General features: G+C 37.9%; 1 protein-coding gene across 5 annotated transcripts in view; it reads right to left on the reverse strand.

The window, feature by feature from the left end:
* The window catches only part of ZNF326 (zinc finger protein 326), a 39,242-nt gene extending 22,130 nt beyond the window's left edge, over positions 1-17,112 (reverse strand). The window contains exons 1-6 of one of the 5 annotated variants that reach the window (XM_047726335.1): positions 16,942-17,112; positions 14,555-14,599; positions 6,146-6,181; positions 5,937-6,048; positions 3,402-3,807; positions 817-1,015 (exon numbers count right to left, since the gene is read on the reverse strand). In XM_047726335.1, coding sequence (XP_047582291.1) covers positions 817-1,015; positions 3,402-3,807; positions 5,937-6,048; positions 6,146-6,181; positions 14,555-14,599; positions 16,942-16,957 — 814 coding nt within the window. In that variant the 5' untranslated portion in view covers positions 16,958-17,112. Of the gene's footprint in view, positions 1-816; positions 1,016-3,401; positions 3,808-5,936; positions 6,049-6,091; positions 6,182-14,554; positions 14,600-16,941 lie in introns of those variants that run through there. The other 4 variants (XM_047726337.1, XM_047726336.1, XM_047726339.1 and 1 more) reach the window with 4 other exon arrangements.
* Between the last annotated feature and the right edge of the window lie 1,863 nt (positions 17,113-18,975).

Consider the following 18,975-nt stretch of genomic DNA (forward strand, 5'->3'; position numbering starts at 1 on the left):
TTTTTGCAAAGAAGTCAGGCAGAATTCTGCCAGGGATTGTGCTAAATCCATACATCGGTTTAGGGAGTAAAACCACCTTAACAGTTTTAAGTCTTCAGATCTCTGAACCCTTTATTTAGTTTTTCCATTTATTTAGATCTTCTTTAACTTCTTTCAGCAATGTTTTGTAGTTTTTGAGGTACAAGTTCTATACTTCTTTTGTTAAATTTATTCCTGAGTATATGCTCTTGTTGATGCTAACATGAATGAAATGGTTTCCTTAATTTCATTTTCAGATTGGCTCTTGATTTTTTTAACAATGTAAAGTTGGAAATGTGACTATCTCTAAGAGTTGTCATGTCCACAGATTAAAAGCAAAGCAATCTTCCAGAAGAAGCACACTTTTTCCTGGTACCGGGCACCATGAAAAATTTCTTCCCTTTGTCCTCTGAAGGGGATTCTGTGTAATGGGACAATACTGTATCTTCAGCAGTAGCTCCCAACAATAAATATAACACCCAAGACAAAACTCTGAATCAAAATCATGTGAGAAGCCTTTTAAAACATACAGATGTTCTGATTCCATCCTAAACAAGGATTTAGGCAAGAGAGGTGGAATGTGAATTTTTAAAATTTTTAGCTCTGGGTAATTTTGATGTTCATGATCGATTTATAACTACACTTGGTGATTCAGAAATCTACAATTTCTACGACTATTTCTATGATTATAATTACTACGCAGTTTGTCATATGAACATGAAAAAATTATCTAAAAGCACCAAATGTTTAAAAAATTGGAAGTACCTTAAGCAAAAGCAATTAGATTTTCTTACTTACTGGGTGATTTGCTGAGGCTCATCTTCTCCACAGGTTTTGCTAGCTTGGGTTTCTTGATAAAGGTTCCACCAGGCTTATTAAATGGTTGCATCATTTTTCTCTTTATTCCTCTTGCAGCGGCAACTGTCACATTGGTGGGTTTGTTTTGATAGTCAACAACAATTCCAGGTCTATGAATGCTTCCAAAATCACTCATATGCTGCAAATTTGTGAAATCAAGGAATATTAGCATAGTATCCAAAGGTAAAGTAGGAATTCACACAAAGTTTACATGTTATCTATCTAGTAATTTTCACCTGAAAATTCCCCAGAATGTACCTAATTTTACATGTCCACTCTGAATAAACACATTGAAAAGCTTTGTCAATTATAACATGAACTCAAATCCAGTGAATTAGTAGTTTTATTTCCAGTAGAACAAATATGGATATTTCCTACCTATTTTTTTATTTGTACCATTCAAAATTACTTGAGATCATAAACAACATATGTGCCTGTCAGAATATTACCACTTGTACAACTCTCTGACAACTCCTCTTCAGAGTTCCTAATTGATGTTTTCCCATGAAAATACCTTAAAAGACATCTTTATTTCACTAAAACCTGGCTTAAAAACTAAGATGCATAAAGAAGACCATATTTGAAGTCTGAAGTAAAAAAGATCCAGAAATCATTTAGGATTTCTCCCTGTTGAAAAAGGGAATGAGAAGGCGAGATGGAACATTAGTATGAAATAGGAGAGTTAAAGCATAACCATGCATCAACTTCCAGGACACACTTCAGATAAAGAATTACATCTGACGTTCCATTCACATCCTTACCTAGAGAAACATATTCTGACCCAGAAGCCCAAGAAGCGAAAGTTTACAGACGAAGAGTCATGCAACCAAACGACTCTTGTGTCCCTTCCTCTTCTCTTGTCATTAACAAAATCCACTACACCAAGAGGCCACATGTCCACAGAAATTTATTCTGCTAATCTTACTTTTACAAGATAAAGATTGAGGAGTAATCTGAAGAGAAGGATCCAATGGGAATTGTACAAGTGAAGATTAAAAAAGAAAGTCCTGTTGGTTCATCTACTTCATTAACAGGAGAAAGAAAGAAAAGTCCATTCAGACTAGAATGGTGAACACAAAGTACAGGAATGCCTGTTTTTCTATTGTGGAAAACAAAATTAATATATGAAGTCTCATTAAGAAAAAAAAATCATTTGCCTAAAGTAATACACAGCATGGAAAATGTTAAGTGTTTTTCAAATTTTTAAACTGGAATTGATTTTCAACTTCAAAATCCAAAGCCTATTACCCCAACAATTTTCAATTAACCTACAGTCACTAATTATGGTGGAAAAGCAACATATTAGTTGCTTACATTTATGTATTACGCTTAGGAATCCCTAGCTAACCTAGTAGATTTGAATAGATTAGTGTTACCAGCTAATTTATAGTCACATTAGAAATATCTTCATTAATTATCCATTAAAGGTGCAATGCATTTTACATAAGTAAAGGGTAACTGTTATAAATGCAAAATTTCTACACAAAAATGACAAACTACACTCATGTACCAAAGGCTAACAAACAGTTAAATACGTGTGCCCTACTACATTTTTTTTTATCAGAAGTACTTTACTCTGCAAAGAGAATATTAAGAGTAACTGATTTTAAAAAGACAAAAAAAAATTTCTTACATTAAAGTAAAAACACAATATCCTTCATATGACCAAACTACAAAACTCCACAATCTATGTACACTTACTAGGTAAAATTTCAGGTCAGTCAAGTTATCTAAGAACATAAATCATTATGTTTATACTATATCCTGAAATAAAACACTTGAAGACTAGTATATTTACTCATGCTAGCAATGATTTACAAAATATTACTTCCTAGGAAGGAGCCAGAGACATGTTTGTACAGGTAGGAACTCATTTCTCAATAGTAAAAACTAGTGACACAAGGGAAAACAGAACACCCAGCAATAGGACATTTTGCAAGAGAATGAGTTAGTAATTATAGTGACCACAAATCATTCTACAACCTATTAAACTTATCAACTTCTTCACCATGTAAACATGGCTAAGCTACCCTCATCTATCACCAACTTTTAGTCCCTTGTGTTTATTGTGAAATATGGAGCTCTGAAGAAATTCTATGTGCTAGAGTTAGCAGCAAAGTATAAACATTTTATCATACATTGCACCTTTAACCTACTCAAAAACTCCAAAGGGTTCAGTTACCTTTTACAATAATCCAAGAACTGTCCCACCAGCAAAACTGCTAGTGTTTACAAGGAAAAATGCAACTCCTTTTAACCCCTTTTAGACCAAAACCTAATATCCTCACCTTTTTAATAAAGGGAGATTTGGCAAAACTTATGAACAATCATCTCACACTGCCACTTAATTTTCTGAAGTGCTGAAAAAACTTTTACAGGCAACCTAAAAATTATGCTTATGATTGAGCTTTTGCTTCAAAATACACTGGGATGAACAGTGTTTATTCTAGATGAAAACCATGGTCTTGAAAGGGTTTAAAAGAGTGACTAGTGAAAAGAATCTGAAAAGATTCTGTTGTACTTACTCCTCGGCCTCGGCCTCTGCCTGTTGATGGTCCTCCAAAAGCATCATAGTTTCTGCTTCCAAACGTACTTTCAGGATAAGCAGGCGTTCCTCTCCCCCGAGAGCCTACAGGTGCAGGCTTCATATGGGGTGAAGAAAAACTGCTGTAGGAAGAGTAATTCTCTCTTCCTCTGTCCTCCATAAACCCAGGCCTCAATTTTGAACGGGAGTAAGGTGCTTCCCAGCTAGACCCGCCCTGGTTTCTACCTCCGAAAGAGTCAAGGCTATTCCGGTAGGAGCTCTCAAATCGACCACCATAACTACCTCCGAAGCGGCTTTGTTCGGGTTCATTAAAACCATAGCCAGATCTGTACAGATCTCGCCCACCCAGAGAAGACCTGGAGTCGTAAGACTCATAAGGTCCAAACCTGGAAAAGTTGCACAGTGAGGGAAAAAACAAAAGTAAGCTTACTAATGTTAGACAATTCAAAAGACAAATTATCAGATGACATTTATCAACTAAAATTCATTTATACCATACTGGTTTGCACAGTTCTACTTTTATTCACACCTGATTAGGGCTGGGCAGTTCAACATGAGACCAGATAGAAAGCTATCTGAGTCAATTTTTAAGTATGAATTGAGTTAAGTAAACCTTAGCTTAAAAATCTGCTTTGTAGCAGCTTTTCTATTTTATTAAAATGATTTGTCTGTCAGTATTTAAGCCCAGCCCTAGTCTTGGAAAAAGTCATTTACTAAAGTTCACAAGCTACTCAAACTTTCTTTGAATCCACCCCTAGTATTGGAAAATACCAAATATTTACAACATTTTGGCTTTCAATAGGGACAGAAATTGAAGACTACACCGATATAAGCCATTTGTGACACAAAAGAGATCCTTTTGCACCCCCAATAATCTATATCACAAAACTGCTTCATTGTGTCTATAGCAGTTAAAATTTGGAAAATTATCTCTGGTTATGAAATTTGATATCCTGCCCAACTTTGGGTAAGGTCAATAATCAATCCTCAGTCACTCTCCACTTGTAGAGACTAGCAAATCTAACAAATCTAGAAGGATTAGGACATAAAATAGAACATAAAAGTAAAAGACCACCAACATATACCCTCTGCACATAAATTATCAAGGCAGATGAGAAGAATACATTTTAAGTCTTCAATTATTTAAAAAATTCTTTCCTGGCAGGAAATTATCACATAAAACTACTCTAAAAAGGAGCACACAGTCTCCTCAAGGTTTTAATAGAGTCAACAGAAGAAACAAATCATCTTACTTCTCACAAATCCAAAGCATGGATTACAAAAGTTGCTTGATATCTTACAACATAATTTTATAAAGGCCCACAATAACACATGAGATAAACAATAACATCTACATAGTTTATGCACAACACATTTACAATGCAATATGGCAATAATGGATATATTAAAATATTTATTTAAATGTGTTACATTACTTCAATTATTTACAGATCACTAAGTAGAATTACTATTTACTTCTGAATCCTGGTAACCATATAAAAATTACTCCTCTTTCCAACTCTTTTTAAAACATCTATCACATATGCAAAATTGTTGTATCTGTTCATCTTTTTTATTTTCCACTACTATAAACCATAGTGGCATATTCGAAGCAGAAAGAAGGAAAGTAAAGCATCATTCAATCCATCCTTAAGGAATCCAGATCCTTCAACTTATGAAGAAGGAGGATAGTTTCAAATGTTACCTAACTAGTTGTATTTAGTAGAAATATCTGTGCCTGTACCCTCTTTGCCTGAAATGTGGTCAATGCTAAAGTCTATGCTAGTTCAACTAGTGTTGAGCTTTACACAGTTTCAACAGTGAAATATAAAAACAATCTGAACTCTAGTGCATTAAAATAAATGAAGGTATAGTATTCATGGCTTTGATACAATGCTCCTGGCTTAGAGCACGGTGTCTTTGGTATAAGTAGTATCTGCCAATAAATAACCTAGACATGAACTTAAAGAATGTTTTACTATTACAATATGCTCTTACAACTTAGTCTAAAATTAAAATTAAAAGAATAACTATCTTAAATGTTTCTCAGAAACTAAATGATGCTAGACTGGTTCAGTTAAACCCATTCCAGTCAAAAACTGATTTGCTGCTTTACAGAACACCCCACCTTAGAAAAGATACTTTTAAAACTCATAAATAAAATAACTTCACAAATAATATTTCCAATAACATTCTTATATCATTTGTTCAGAACATTCTGAATGATAAGGAGTTAAAAGTAAAAGAAGTTTAAAAAAAAAATTCACTAATGAAGACAGAAAATCTCACTCTATTGTACTGAAATAAAAATAGCTATTTAAAGTTTTCCTAAAATAATGTCTGTCAGTGGCCCTGAGATAATTTTTAGAACCATTAATTAACACCTTTAACATTTAAGGTGATTATTCAATACCAAATAGTGAAGTTCAAGTATCATAACATGCCTAAGGAATACTTAAAATATCCAGAATCTTATAGTCATCTAATTATTTGGCCAAGTGATTAAGCAATTTACCTGCTACCCCCACCACCACCACTGTGATTGTCCATGCCATATGACTGGTTTAGGTAGGAGTCCATGGATCTTTGACCCCCATAGGATCCATGGCCATAGTCACGGTCCATCCCTATAAGGAGTTTAAAAAGAAAAAAAAATTAAATGATGCTCACCTTTACTGGCACCCAAAAGAAGAATTTTTAGATAAATATCCTTGAATGTCAGACCTCCATAAGATCCGGGGCCATAATCACGATCCATTCCTAAAACAGAGTTAATAACAAAAGGTCAGTAAGATATACCATACTCTTTGGGAATCTTTGCATATCTTTGCATAAAACACAAGATATCTGAGATGTATCAGTTATCTGAGATAATTCATCAATAACATTTAAGCTAAAGTCACACTAGACATGGAAGAAAAAAACTCAGAGGATAAGCTACTGAAAAATCAGATTTGCTAAGAAAACTTAATTTTTCAAAAAAAATTATCAAAAAAATAGACAAAAAAAAATTATCAACTAAAAAGTTCTATGTTAGAATTATTTTCAGCTTAGCCAAAATTTAATTGATTAGCATATTCCTTTAAGGTTCTATCTTAGGAATGACATCATATGTAATCAATAATAAATAATTCCTACTCATAAGGAAAGTCAGCTTTTAATAATGCCAATAAGACAAATTTTTGTTTCAAGTATAGTTCTTGTATCTAACCTCAAAATGTCTAAAAATCCAGGAGCTGCCACATTTTCAACTAGCCTAATTTCAATTTGTTCATATACTAACTGAAACAGACATTTTAAAAAATAAAATCATGGAGTAGGGGGCCAATCTGTGGTACTAGGTCTGTAAATAATAATAACAAACATTTAAATTCTCAAATACTCTGAATAAAGGGAATGAACGTGAACTCTAGCAACGCAAAACACTAAAAAAATTTCTAATATATTAAGGGTACTGAGTGTATTTTATGACACTGCAATTCCACCTATATCCCAACCTCTAACATGAAAAATACAACAAGAGGTAATAAAATGAATTTACTACAATTATAAAAAGTGAAAAGTTTTTTAATCCATTTAGAATGTGTCATATAAAGTCCTTTAAAATCCTTTATTACCACCTTCCCCAAATTTTATGCACTAATAAATACAACAGAATATACAGAGCAAATACCTTCATTTATATTTTTTAAACACTAAATTTTAATTACAATCACTTAAATATTTCTGATCCTAACAACAACAACAATAATAATGACAACAGCAACAACTTCACAAAAATACCACTCAGAATCTTGCAACTTTAAAGCTGGAGGCAATCTAAAAGGATAAAATTCAATCTTATTTTATAGATTAGGGAGCTAAAATCCAAAAAGATGAAATGATTTTCCTGAAGTTCAGTAAGTATCCACCCTTCTAGCTTTATGCTGTAGCTTTTACGTGAAATGCTCTCCTCTAAAACCCCAAATATCTGCTTCTTGAAATCTCATCTTTTAAAGTCCATTTCAAACACTAACCCTTCCAGGAACACTTTTAATGATACTGTCTCAGTTGATTATCATCTCTTTCTTCTAAATAGCTACAAGTCTGTAGCTCTTATATGGTGCTTGTGATACTCTGCCTTACATTCTGCAACTTGTGGCCTCATCTTAAATGTACAACAGTCTTGTGGTCAGGGTCTGATTTTTATTAATTCTCTTATATATTCCAGAGCCACAGATATCAAGGAATAATCTGCTCACCATTGGGAGTTGCCAGCTACCTTTCAGGGATCCACAAGATTAAACTCCAGGACCCTTTTGGGATCCACAAGATCACACTATTTTCATAAAGAATACCACAACATCATTTGCCTTTTTCACAGGTTGACATTTGCACTGAAGAAGCGAAAGCACTGGTGGGTAAATCTGCTGGTGCCACAGCACAAATTAAGGCAGTGGCACCAAACTGTACTAGCAGCCACTGCAGTCCTCAACAATGCACACTTGCAGTAAAAAATAATAAAAAAAAGAAGTGCCATCTCCATTTACAAATGTTCCTGATGAACCAGTAAGAAATATCAATTTTATTAAATCGTCACCTTTGAGTACACTTTCTTTCCGATATTCTCTGTAGTGAGATAGGAAGTACACATCAAGAAAGCCAATTTGCTGCACACCAAAGTACCACAGTTTACTCCAGGAAAAGCCATCATGCAAGTGCCTGCTTAACTGAATTAGCCACCTTACAAGGAAGACTATTTTTATTAGATTGACAGACCAACACTCAAAAACGAAGGCTGTCAGACTTGAGCATTTGGCAGACATTTTCTCAAAAATGAACAAAGTAAAACTCAATTCAAGGAAAGCAAGTAACAGTACGTGCTGCCAAGAAAACGTGCGCTTTCAAGTGGAATTGAGAATTTTATAAAGCTTGCATGTACCAATATGCATAACAGAGCACAAGACATTCATCAGTACGCAAAAAGTACGGGTGAGCTCTTTTACATCATTCTTTTCACACTAAGACTGCCTACGATATATGTAATTTACATTGACGGCTCACCTCAATTCCAACTGTCTACACCGCAAGTGCTCAATGTGGCCAGTGGACCATTTTAGAACAAACAGTTCTAGACTAATAAAATAGTCAGTTATTTGTCTTTAGAGTTGGTAACTTATGTTCATACTATCTCAGATAGAGGGCAATTTTGAAATTAAAATAAAAATTTCAAAATTAAAAGCCTTTTTCTAAGCCTTATATTAAAAATAATCTTAAGGGGTGAGTCAGGTGGCACAGTAGGTTAAGCATCCAACTCTTGGTTTCACCTCAGGTCATGATCTCAAGATCATGAGACTGAGCACCACCTTGGGCTCTCCTCTCAGCACAGAGTCTGCTTGGGATTCTGTCTCTCTCTCACTCTCTCCCTGCCCCTACCACTGTTTGCATCCTCTCTCTCTAAACAAACAAATAAATAAATAAAAGCTTTAAAAAATAAATAATAAGAAGAATAATCTTAAGGGTTAGGTTCAGTTAGGTACATAAAGCAAAAAGTCTTATATTTTATTATTTCTGCTAGTTTCAATTTTGAGATCACAGAGGCTGCATTTGGATACTAAATCCTTGTTTTTTATTCTGTGTGTTTTTATTTCACTATGGAGTCATAAATTACTAATATTTACTGAACACCCACATTTTGCCAGGCATCATGGAGTACACAAAAATTAAGAGAGCTATCTTATTTACATAGCGATGACTTTGGCTTATTGTTCATAGTACTGTTATCATTCAGTTAATTAAAAAGAGAAGAAGGAAAAGTCTTTGTACTCTATGTAATCTATAAGATGACTGCTTATATATAAACAATATTCTTCCAGGTTGCCAAATGAACTTAAAAATCACTTTAAAACCAAAACTGTTAAGAACATAACATTGTGGGACGCCTGGGTGGCTCAGTTGGTTGGACGACTGCCTTCGGCTCAGGTCATGATCCCGGAGTCCAGGGATCGAGTCCCACATCGGGCTCCCAGCTCCATGGGGAGTCTGCTTCTCCCTCTGACCTTCTCCTTGCTCATGCTCTCTCTCACTGTCTCTCTCTCTCAAATAAATAAATAAAATCTTTAAAAAAAAAAAAAAAAGAACATAACATTGTATCTTTACTATTAATATTAAATGAAACTAATTCACTCAAAAATAAAACAGACCTAATGTTTTAAATTAAATCTATTCCACTGTGGGAACCTTGGTGGCTCAGTTGGTTAAGCCACTGCCTTCTGCTCAGGTCATGATCCTGAAGTCCCAGGATCTAGTCCCGCATCAGGCTCCCAGCTCCTCAGGGAGTCTGCTTCTCCCTCTGACCTTCTCCCCTCTCTCTCTCTTGCTCTCTCTCTCTCTCTCTCTCTCTCTCTCAAATAAATTAATAAATAAAATCTTTAAAAAAAATCTATTCCATTGTTTTGATCACTCTATCATACAAATAAGCTCAACAAATGTTACAACTCAGTTACAATTAAATCACAAGGAAGTCGCTGAGGAGCATAACGGGAAAAAATATCTGACTTAAAATCAAAAGACTTAGAGTTGTATGACACGAAGTCTTCAATGGGACCACTTTTCACCAAAATCCACATTACTGGCATCCTGCTACAGGCCACAAGCATCTCTCTTACATTACTGCAACAGTCTCCTAACTAGTTTTCCTACTTCCACTTTTCCTCCCTTTCTGTTTATTCTGAAGAAAATAGCCAAAATAATTCTGTTAAAGTCTAAGTTTAAATCATATTCAATGCTTAGTAACTTCCAGTGACTTCCCATCTCACTCAAAGTAAAAGCCAAGGCCTTAAATAATCTGTAAGGCCCTATACAGTGGCTCTGAACCAAGGACAATTTTGCCCTCCAGGGGACATCTGACAATACCTGAAAGCACTTTTGGTTGTCAAAACCGAAGGGTGGGTGCTGCTCACATCTAGTGCAAAAGCTAAGGATACAGCTAAACAGTCTAAAATGCACAAGACATCCCCCATAAACAGAGAATTATCTAGTCCAAAATGTCAATACTGCCGAAGTTGAGAAATCTTGCCCTATATAATCCAGCCCATAACTTCTTAACTTCATCATCTACTATTCCAAACCCTTACCACTCCACTCCAGGTATACTAGGCCCCTTGCTGTCCCTAGAAATAAAGTAAGTATACACCCATTTTGGCACCCCTGCCTGGAACGTTCTTCCTCTGTAACTGTACCTCTCAATCCCTCCATTCTTTCAAGTCTTTATTTCCTACTCTCTCTCTTAGATATAAACAAATTATCTTTGATTTTTCAATGCCTTTGGCTACAACTCTCACTACTCTAACCTTGTCTTAAGACTGTTCAGCAAGTATCATATGCTCTAGTCAAAACATTCTTTTTTTTTTTTTAAAGATTTTATTTATTTATTTGTTAGACAGAGATCACAAGTAGGCAGAGAGGCAGGCAGAGAGAGAGAGGAGGAAACAGGCTCCCTGCTGAGCAGAGAGCCCGATGTGGGGCTCGATCCCAGGACCCTGGGATCATGACCCGAGCTGAAAGCAGAGGCTTTAACCCACTGAGCCACCCAGGCGCTCCTAGTCAAAACATTCTTAAGTCTAGGGTAGGAGAGGCTGGGTGGCTCAGTTAGTTAAGCATCCAGGTCTTGATCTCAGGATCATGAGTTTAAGCCCCATGCTGGACTCCACACTGGGCATGGAGCCTACTTGGAAAAAAACAAAACAAAACAAAACAAAAAACCAAAAAACAAAAAAACTATTCTTCTCAAGTCTCTCTGAACCACAATGCACTCAACTCTACCTTTATTCCTGCTTTCCCTCTATCTGGAATGCTCTCTCTTTTTTGTCAGCTATTTATATAAGAAGTTATAATGAAGCAGGAAGGAAACATGGAAACACTGGAAATAAAACTTCCTTCTAAGAAATGATATGGAGGAAATTTGGAACTTGACATATTTTCCAGTACCTTTTACTTCATCTCAGTCACTGAAAAATACAATGCTAACAATTAATTGTATCGTTGCCTTCATTTGATAACTACACATCTTTTTTTTTTAAAGTCTACAGCATTCTCCCTCTAGACAGCCCCATGACTTGCATCTTCACCTCCTCAAATCTATGCTCAAATGTCACCTCCTTAATAAGTCCTTCCCCAACACACACACACACACACACACACACACACACAACCAAACCACCACCACTACCACCCCTCCCCTCTGTCATTTTTCTCCTAAACAATCATTACCATCTAACATACAACATATGTTACTTCTTTATCTTGTTTACTTTTCATTTCACCCAACTAGCATGCTCCCTCCGAGGGCAAGAATATGGGCTCCTAAAATAGTATCTGATACACAGCATTCACTCAAGAAATATTTGTTAAAGGAAGTCAAATTATGTCTCTGGAAATAAGTTCCTCATTTGTAAAATGTAGATAACCTAGACCTCAAAATAATGTCAAATAATGATCCTTAACCAGCACTGCATTCCAAAATCATTCAGAGTACTTTTTTATAACATGCATAACCAGGGACCACTTGTCCAAAATTAAGATTCAAGAGGACTAGGGTATGACCTGAACAGATATACTTTGAAAAATCTCTCCAGGGGAATCTAACAATCACAATGTTGGAACTTACATTAAGAGAAAAAAATGAAAATCATAACATTAGTAAGACATGAATCCAAAAAGATATATGTACCCCCATGTTCACTACAGCTTTATTTACAATAGCTAAGATATGGAAACAACCTAAGGCCCCCCTGAAGAATGACTAGATAAAGAAGATGGGTACAGATATACAATGACTAGGACTCAAGCCATAAAAAGGAATGGAATCTTACTATCTGCAACAACATTAATGAACCTTGAGGGCATTATGCTAAGTGAAATAAGTTACAAAGAAAAACAAAGACTGTATGATTTCACATGTATGTGGAATCTAAATTGATATAAAGAACAAACTGGTGGTTACTAAAGGGGAGGATGGATTGGGCAAAGGGAATCAAGAGGTACAAATATTCAGCTATAAAAAAGTAAGTCACGGGGATATTACATATAGCATGATGACTGTACATTAAGAGAACAAACTTCTGGCCTGGTATGATTCTGCATTTCAAAGTCCTACATTTAGACATTAAGTCCTACATTTAGACATTAAGTCCCAACTCTTTGGTAAACACTACTAGAAAATGAAGCCTTCTATCATTCCAAATATCTCTCTTTGGTAAAAGTATTAGTCCTACTCATTCCAGTTTAAAATCTTGGACCCATTTTATTCGTCCTTCTCAATTTTCTACTCACTACTAGTCAGCTTGCAAGTTCTACTAATTTTCTCTAGAAACATCTTAATATTTTAAAAAATTATTATTGTTGGGTGCCTTAACTGACTCTGTCAGTCAAGCATCTGCCTTTGGCTCAGGTCATTGTCCTGAGGTTCTGGGATCTAACCCCAAATCAGGCTCCCTGCTCAGCGGGGAGTCTGCTTCTCCCTCTCCTTCTGCCCCTCTCCCCCACTTGTGCTCTCTCCCTCAAGTAAATAAATAAAATCTTTAAATAAAAAATTAATTTTGTCATCTCCCAAGTTCAGGGTCTTTAAATCTTAACAACCAAATTTATGAAATGTTTTTTAGCTAATTTTCTGTTTTAGTTTTTTTTTTAAGGTTTTATTTTTAAGTAATCTCTACACCAAACGTGGGGCTTGAACCTACAACCCCATGAGCAAGAGTCACATGCTCTACTGACTGACTGAACCAGCCAGGCACTCCTAACTTTCCAGTTTTCAATCTACCTAAGTATGGATACAAATCAAACTTCCTTTGTTAATTTTATTATGTCACTCTCTTGTTCAAAACGGTATTCCTGGTACCTGGGTGGCTTAGTCGGCTAAGCATCTGCTTTCAACTTGAGTCCTGATCTCTGGGTCCTGGGATGGAGCCCTCCCCCCCCAAATCCACTGGGTCCCCAACTCAGTGGGGAGTCTGCTTCTCCCTCTCCTTTTACCTCTCCCCCCACTTGTGCATTCTCTCTCTCTCTCTCTAATGAATAAATAAAATCTTTAAAAAAACAAAAAACAAAGAAAGAAACTATATTCTTCAGGGGGGCCTGACTGGTTCAGTTGGTAGAGGGTGTAACTCCTGATCTCGGGGCTGTAGGTTCCAGTCCCAGGCTGGATGTAGAGATTACTTAAAAATAAAAGTTAAAAAACAAAACAAAACAAAACTATATTCTCCAACATTCAATATATCCTGACCCCTTCCCATATCTTGAGCCTTTCTAGCTCACATCAAGTACAAAGTTTCTCTAAAGTCTTAGAGATGATACAAAGAAATTAATTGGATAGTAATTATTTTCACAAAACGGCACAGCTTTATTTAGGAATACATTTGCTTCAGTTTTATTTTATGAATATATTATATTCTGTACAACAGTTGAATTTTCCATTTTCTGGCAATCAGGATATTTATTTCCACTCTCGGGTCCTTTTTTAACCTCACTGAATTGTTCCACATTCTTATATGTTATCATCCTGCCTGGCAGAGTCTTAACGTTAATAACTATCAAAATAACATCCAATTGTATTCTGCATACCTCTTCTGATTTTATCTAGTTCTGTAGTCACAATTCTAACGTCACACTCAAGTCAATAAATAATCAGGCTTCTTTATGTGCTCCTCTAGACAGCTCTTTATATACTAACACATTTTGACACATTAAAGCAATTGACCTCAAAAACAAGGTCAAAATGCATTACATTAGAAGGAATGTAAAACCAAGCCAATAATCCACTTAATCTACATTATTCAATACCAAAGCCTCTCCTTCGGCAAAAATAACTCAGCTAGTTTCTTCCTTTTGGAATAAATTAAAGAAATCATAATTCAAATAAAACAAAGAGTCAAACTAATCTGAATAGTCCTAACTTTTTCTGATCCCAAATTCCCTAATTCAAATACTATACATAGTATGACAACATTAACACAGAGCAGTGATACATCAAGAGACAACACAAAGACTGAAACAAGGTAGAACTGACTTTTTACATTGTTACTTTATGTGTGTGTAGAGAAAAACTGAAATGCATTCCCTTAACATATTTAAGAACAAACGAAAGAGGATACTCACCATTAAAGCCCTGATAAGTATTTCTGCAAGCAGAGTGTGTGTAATCTATGAAGACACATTTAACAGAAAGGAATTAGTACAATATTGGCAAAAATCTGAAATTACATACTCATCTATTCAGATCAAACACAATTTTTAAAAATCTCATTAACTCACTTATCTGTAAAAATGGGGTATAAATAATTACAAATATTTTATATGGGAAAACATAGATCTTTTCCTCTTCACTATCTCCCCAAGAGGCAGGTTTATCATCCAAATTACAATAATGTAAAAATTAGCTTATAAAACCTAATATATAATAACTGCCAAAAGAGGAATCCGGTACTGATATATACAGGGTAACAAAGGGAAGCCAGATAGATTAAATTATGTATCAACCATTGCAAAAAGGGCCACCTGAGAATTGATTCTATGTAACATATAATTTTTTCAAAGTTAATATAATTCTTTTACCTATTTGCTAAGGTTTTCAAGATCTTATTGCAGAATGCATATGCACATATGTACATCTGTGCCTATCTATCCAGGATGTGGCATCACCAAAAACCATATTGGCAATTTCCGTCAAAACTGACTTGATAATCGTTAAATTATTTAATTAATTTTACCAATAAATACTAAGAGAAAGGAAATTAATATAGTGATCACTTGGATACAACAGAATCCAGCTACACTACATAGGATTAGATTCAGATATACTGTTAGTCAAATTCCACTCCCAAATATAGCAGGATAGGCAAAGAGGAAGCAAGAGAGAGGGGGAGTATTTTCTCACTGACACTGTTTATAATTTTATTACTGACACTGTTTGAAATTGTAGGCACATGGTGACAATAAAAGCAAACACACTAAGTTTTATTGTTTTTCAATTCTCTACAGAAAATGGATTCTCCAGCGGGGGGGGGGGGGGGGGGGGGGGGATGGGGGGGGGAGACACCACTCCCATTGTTCCCTCCCCCCAACTAGGGGCTGCTGCTGTACCTTGGGTGTCATTAAACCTTGGCATGAAAACACAATTATGTTTTGTTTTGTTTTAAGTTTCATTCCTAGCTTTGGCACTCAAATATTCATAGTTTAAAGGTATCTATTATCAAAATCACTCAGTCCAACCAAAACAAACAAAAACATCAGTGCGCTACTCTTAAGAGCTGAACTTCCTATTTGAAAGTAATTTAAAAAGATTCAAAAAAGGGTTATTCTAGTATCCTTTCACATACTTAGATTTGGCAGCTTTAATTCTTTGTGGCATGAAATCAAATCAAAGATCCAAAGATCATCTAGTCAGACTCACATGCTGAGATCACACTAACTACAGTGTTAAAGAAGATTGGGTTTTGGCTGGGTATGTGACTTACAACTAGTTAGTCGATCTGGTTTATTAGAAACGTCTGGTTACTGAGGATTAAGTCCAGTTTAACCATTCAAACCCTTCTTCCCTCTCCCTAATGCTGACATTAGGGACGCATTCTGACACTGATTCCTATAAAAGTTAGGCAAGTTCCGAAGACAAGGTGAAGACCAAATTAATTTAACTTTGTGAGCCCGTGAAAATGGTTTACAGAACCAGCGTGAGAGACGACTGAAAGGCATTGCTGAAATATAGTTTATTAAACGGTAAGTCTAACCCAGGCGGCTGGGCACAGTACTGAATTTGAAGGGCATGTGAGGCTGTGCCAGAATTCTGACTAACTTAAGTCCCATCCATACACAATCCAGAAGAAAAATGCTTTGGTTCACAGAAGTATTTCAGATTAGGGATTAACGAACAGATAATTCTGGTGAATAAACAACCTAGCTTGCCAACGGGTAACAGCTTATTTCCATTCTGTACAGATATCTACCTGTACTTGTCACTTACAGACGCCCTTTAAACTCAGCTTAAACGAAGCCAAGAAACCTCACTGTGATCGGGCCTCTGAAAATTGCTAAGAAGCCACCGGGTAGAGGATTTACGAAACGGACGAGCTGGGTCGCCGCCCCGTGGGGCGGACGTGAGACGAGGAGGGGGAGGCCCCACTCTCCTCTCTGCCCGACACCGGGGAGCTGGAGGCGCCGGGGCAATTTCCACGCACCGCGGCCGGGGCCAGTCCGAGGCGCGAGTCCGGGCCCCACTCCCGAGGCCGTGGCGCTTTGGGCGCGCCCTTCCCCGCACCGAGGCCGGCACGGAACTCCCAGGTCTCCGGCGGCAGCGGGCGCCGGGCCGGCGCGACAGGGCGCGCGGGTCCCCACACAGGCCGATTCCGGGCACTGGGCCCGCGGCGGGCGGGCGGCCTCCGGGCCCGCAGAACAAAGCCCACACGGCCATCTTGAGACCGTAAACAGACCCCCGGGGCGGCCACCCGGCCTCCCGCCCGCCGCGGCGACCAGCCAGAAGCTCTGCTTACCGTCCTCGAAGTCCATGGCGGAGGCTCGGGGCTCACGGGCTCGGTGGCGCTGGGCAGAACTGTGGCAGGCGGCGAACACCCGAGACCCGCGGTTCCACACCACCAGTCCGCGCGACCGAAAGCGGCGCTACCGGCCCGGGAGCCGCAGGCCACAGTGAGGCGGAGGGGCGGGGCCGGCCGGCGCTGCCAGCCGCAGCAGCGCAGCCTGCGATTGGTTGACGCGGGCTGGTGGGCGGACTCTCGGGTGGGGGCGGGAAGCAGGTCGGCTGTCATGCTCCAGGGTGCTGACCCTCTCCGAGAGTCGGAGGAGGAAGGAAGGTGGAAAGAGAAGCGCTGAAGACTGGCTAGGGTCACGGAAAAGCGAACTGGGTGTTCGGGAAATTCTGGCTGCGGCCCGCCATGTTTGATCCTGGCAAGAGCGAAAGGATTGGATCGGAATGCCTTCCTCCTGCCCAAACTAATAAACCACGTGTCGACCTTTTGCTTTTTATTGGCTGGTGACGACTGTACAGAAAATGTTAAAGTACTTAACAGGTTTTTTGCCGTGGAGATGCATAAGTCCGGGACGATTTTTTAAAACTGTGTGAGCCGAGGAGAACAGATTGCTGAATAGGAAATAATTACGGGAATGATCCAAGACAAGTTATTACCAGTTTCTGAATTTTAAGGTGCAAAATAAAAAAGGGGCTGTAAAATTTCAAAGACAGGGAAGATTTGTGACAGAAGTCGCCAAGAGCTTGAAGAATGACCATGCACAAACCCTCACACATATTGATAACGTGTTACTGCCACTTTGGAAGTAGCGTTGGGGAAGTAGGCAAAATTATTCACCCCACAGGGCAATATGGAAAAAAAACAATTGTTCCTTCTGATCCTGCAGCAGCTTAACTCCAGGTTAATTTTTTTTCTTTCTTTTCTTTCTTTCCTTCTTCTTTTTTTTTTCTTTTTCTTTCTTTCTTTTTTTTTTTTTTTTAAGATTTTATTTATTTATTTGACAGAGAGGCAGCTGGAGGGGGAACACAAGCCAGCGAGTGAGAAAGGGAGAAGCAGATCTCCCATTGAAGATGGAGTCGGACGCGGGGTCTATCCCAGGCAGACGCCCAACGACCCAACCACCCAGGCGCCCCTTTCTTTTCTTTTCTTTCTTTCCTTTTTTTTTTTTTTTCTTTTGTAGTAGAGCAAATAGTGTCAACAACGGGTTGATCACAAGATGGGAAACCATGAATCAAAACCATTTTCTCTTCTTTAGGGTCCAATCAGTTGCTGGAACCAAGCTCCATAACAGCAGCCTGTGGAAATAGGACTGGAGAACAAAATTGCAGATACATTATGTGCATTACTATAGCCCCAGACCTTCACAGGGCATTGTTTCTTCCTCATCACTTCCCTTCTCCACCCCGATTGATCTACCCAGTTCTCCAACCTTATTCTCTCTCTCTCTTTTTTTTTTCCTCCCTCCTATACATGTTTTCTATTCACCTGAGCTGAACATGTTGAAAACTGAACCCATAATTCTCCTTCTCAAACCTGTTCATCCTCCTCTATTCTTTCATCTCTTTTAGTGGTGTCATGAGCAACCACCCACTAATCCTAGCCGGAAGCCTGCACGATTCATCTCGTCAAGACACAGGCTTCTCCCATCCTCCCTCCCCCATCCACACTGAAGTCTTTCATCTGCTTATTACCTCTTAAAATTTCTTAAACTTATTCCCTTCTCTCCATTCCCACAGCACTACCTACGGTACCTGCACAACTCTCATTCTCTCCCTCCCACACTATTGCTGTAGCTTCCTAAATCATTTTTCTGCCCATTGGCCTTGACCTTCTCAGGCTTCTCAGGGCTGCAGTGTTCTAAACACTAATCTGAACATGTCATCAAGGGTCTTGTTATGGATTAGGCCAAGGCCAAGCTCCGAAACCTAGAGCATGTGCAGCAGGATCTGGCCACTGCCTAAGCTGCCATCTTCCTCCATTTCTCCCTCCTCCTCTCCCATACTGTCTCCTTTTTGGTGAGCAATTTTAAGTCCCCAAACA

This window comes from Lutra lutra, chromosome 4, assembly GCF_902655055.1.
Source record: "Lutra lutra chromosome 4, mLutLut1.2, whole genome shotgun sequence".
Taxonomy (NCBI): domain Eukaryota; kingdom Metazoa; phylum Chordata; class Mammalia; order Carnivora; family Mustelidae; genus Lutra; species Lutra lutra.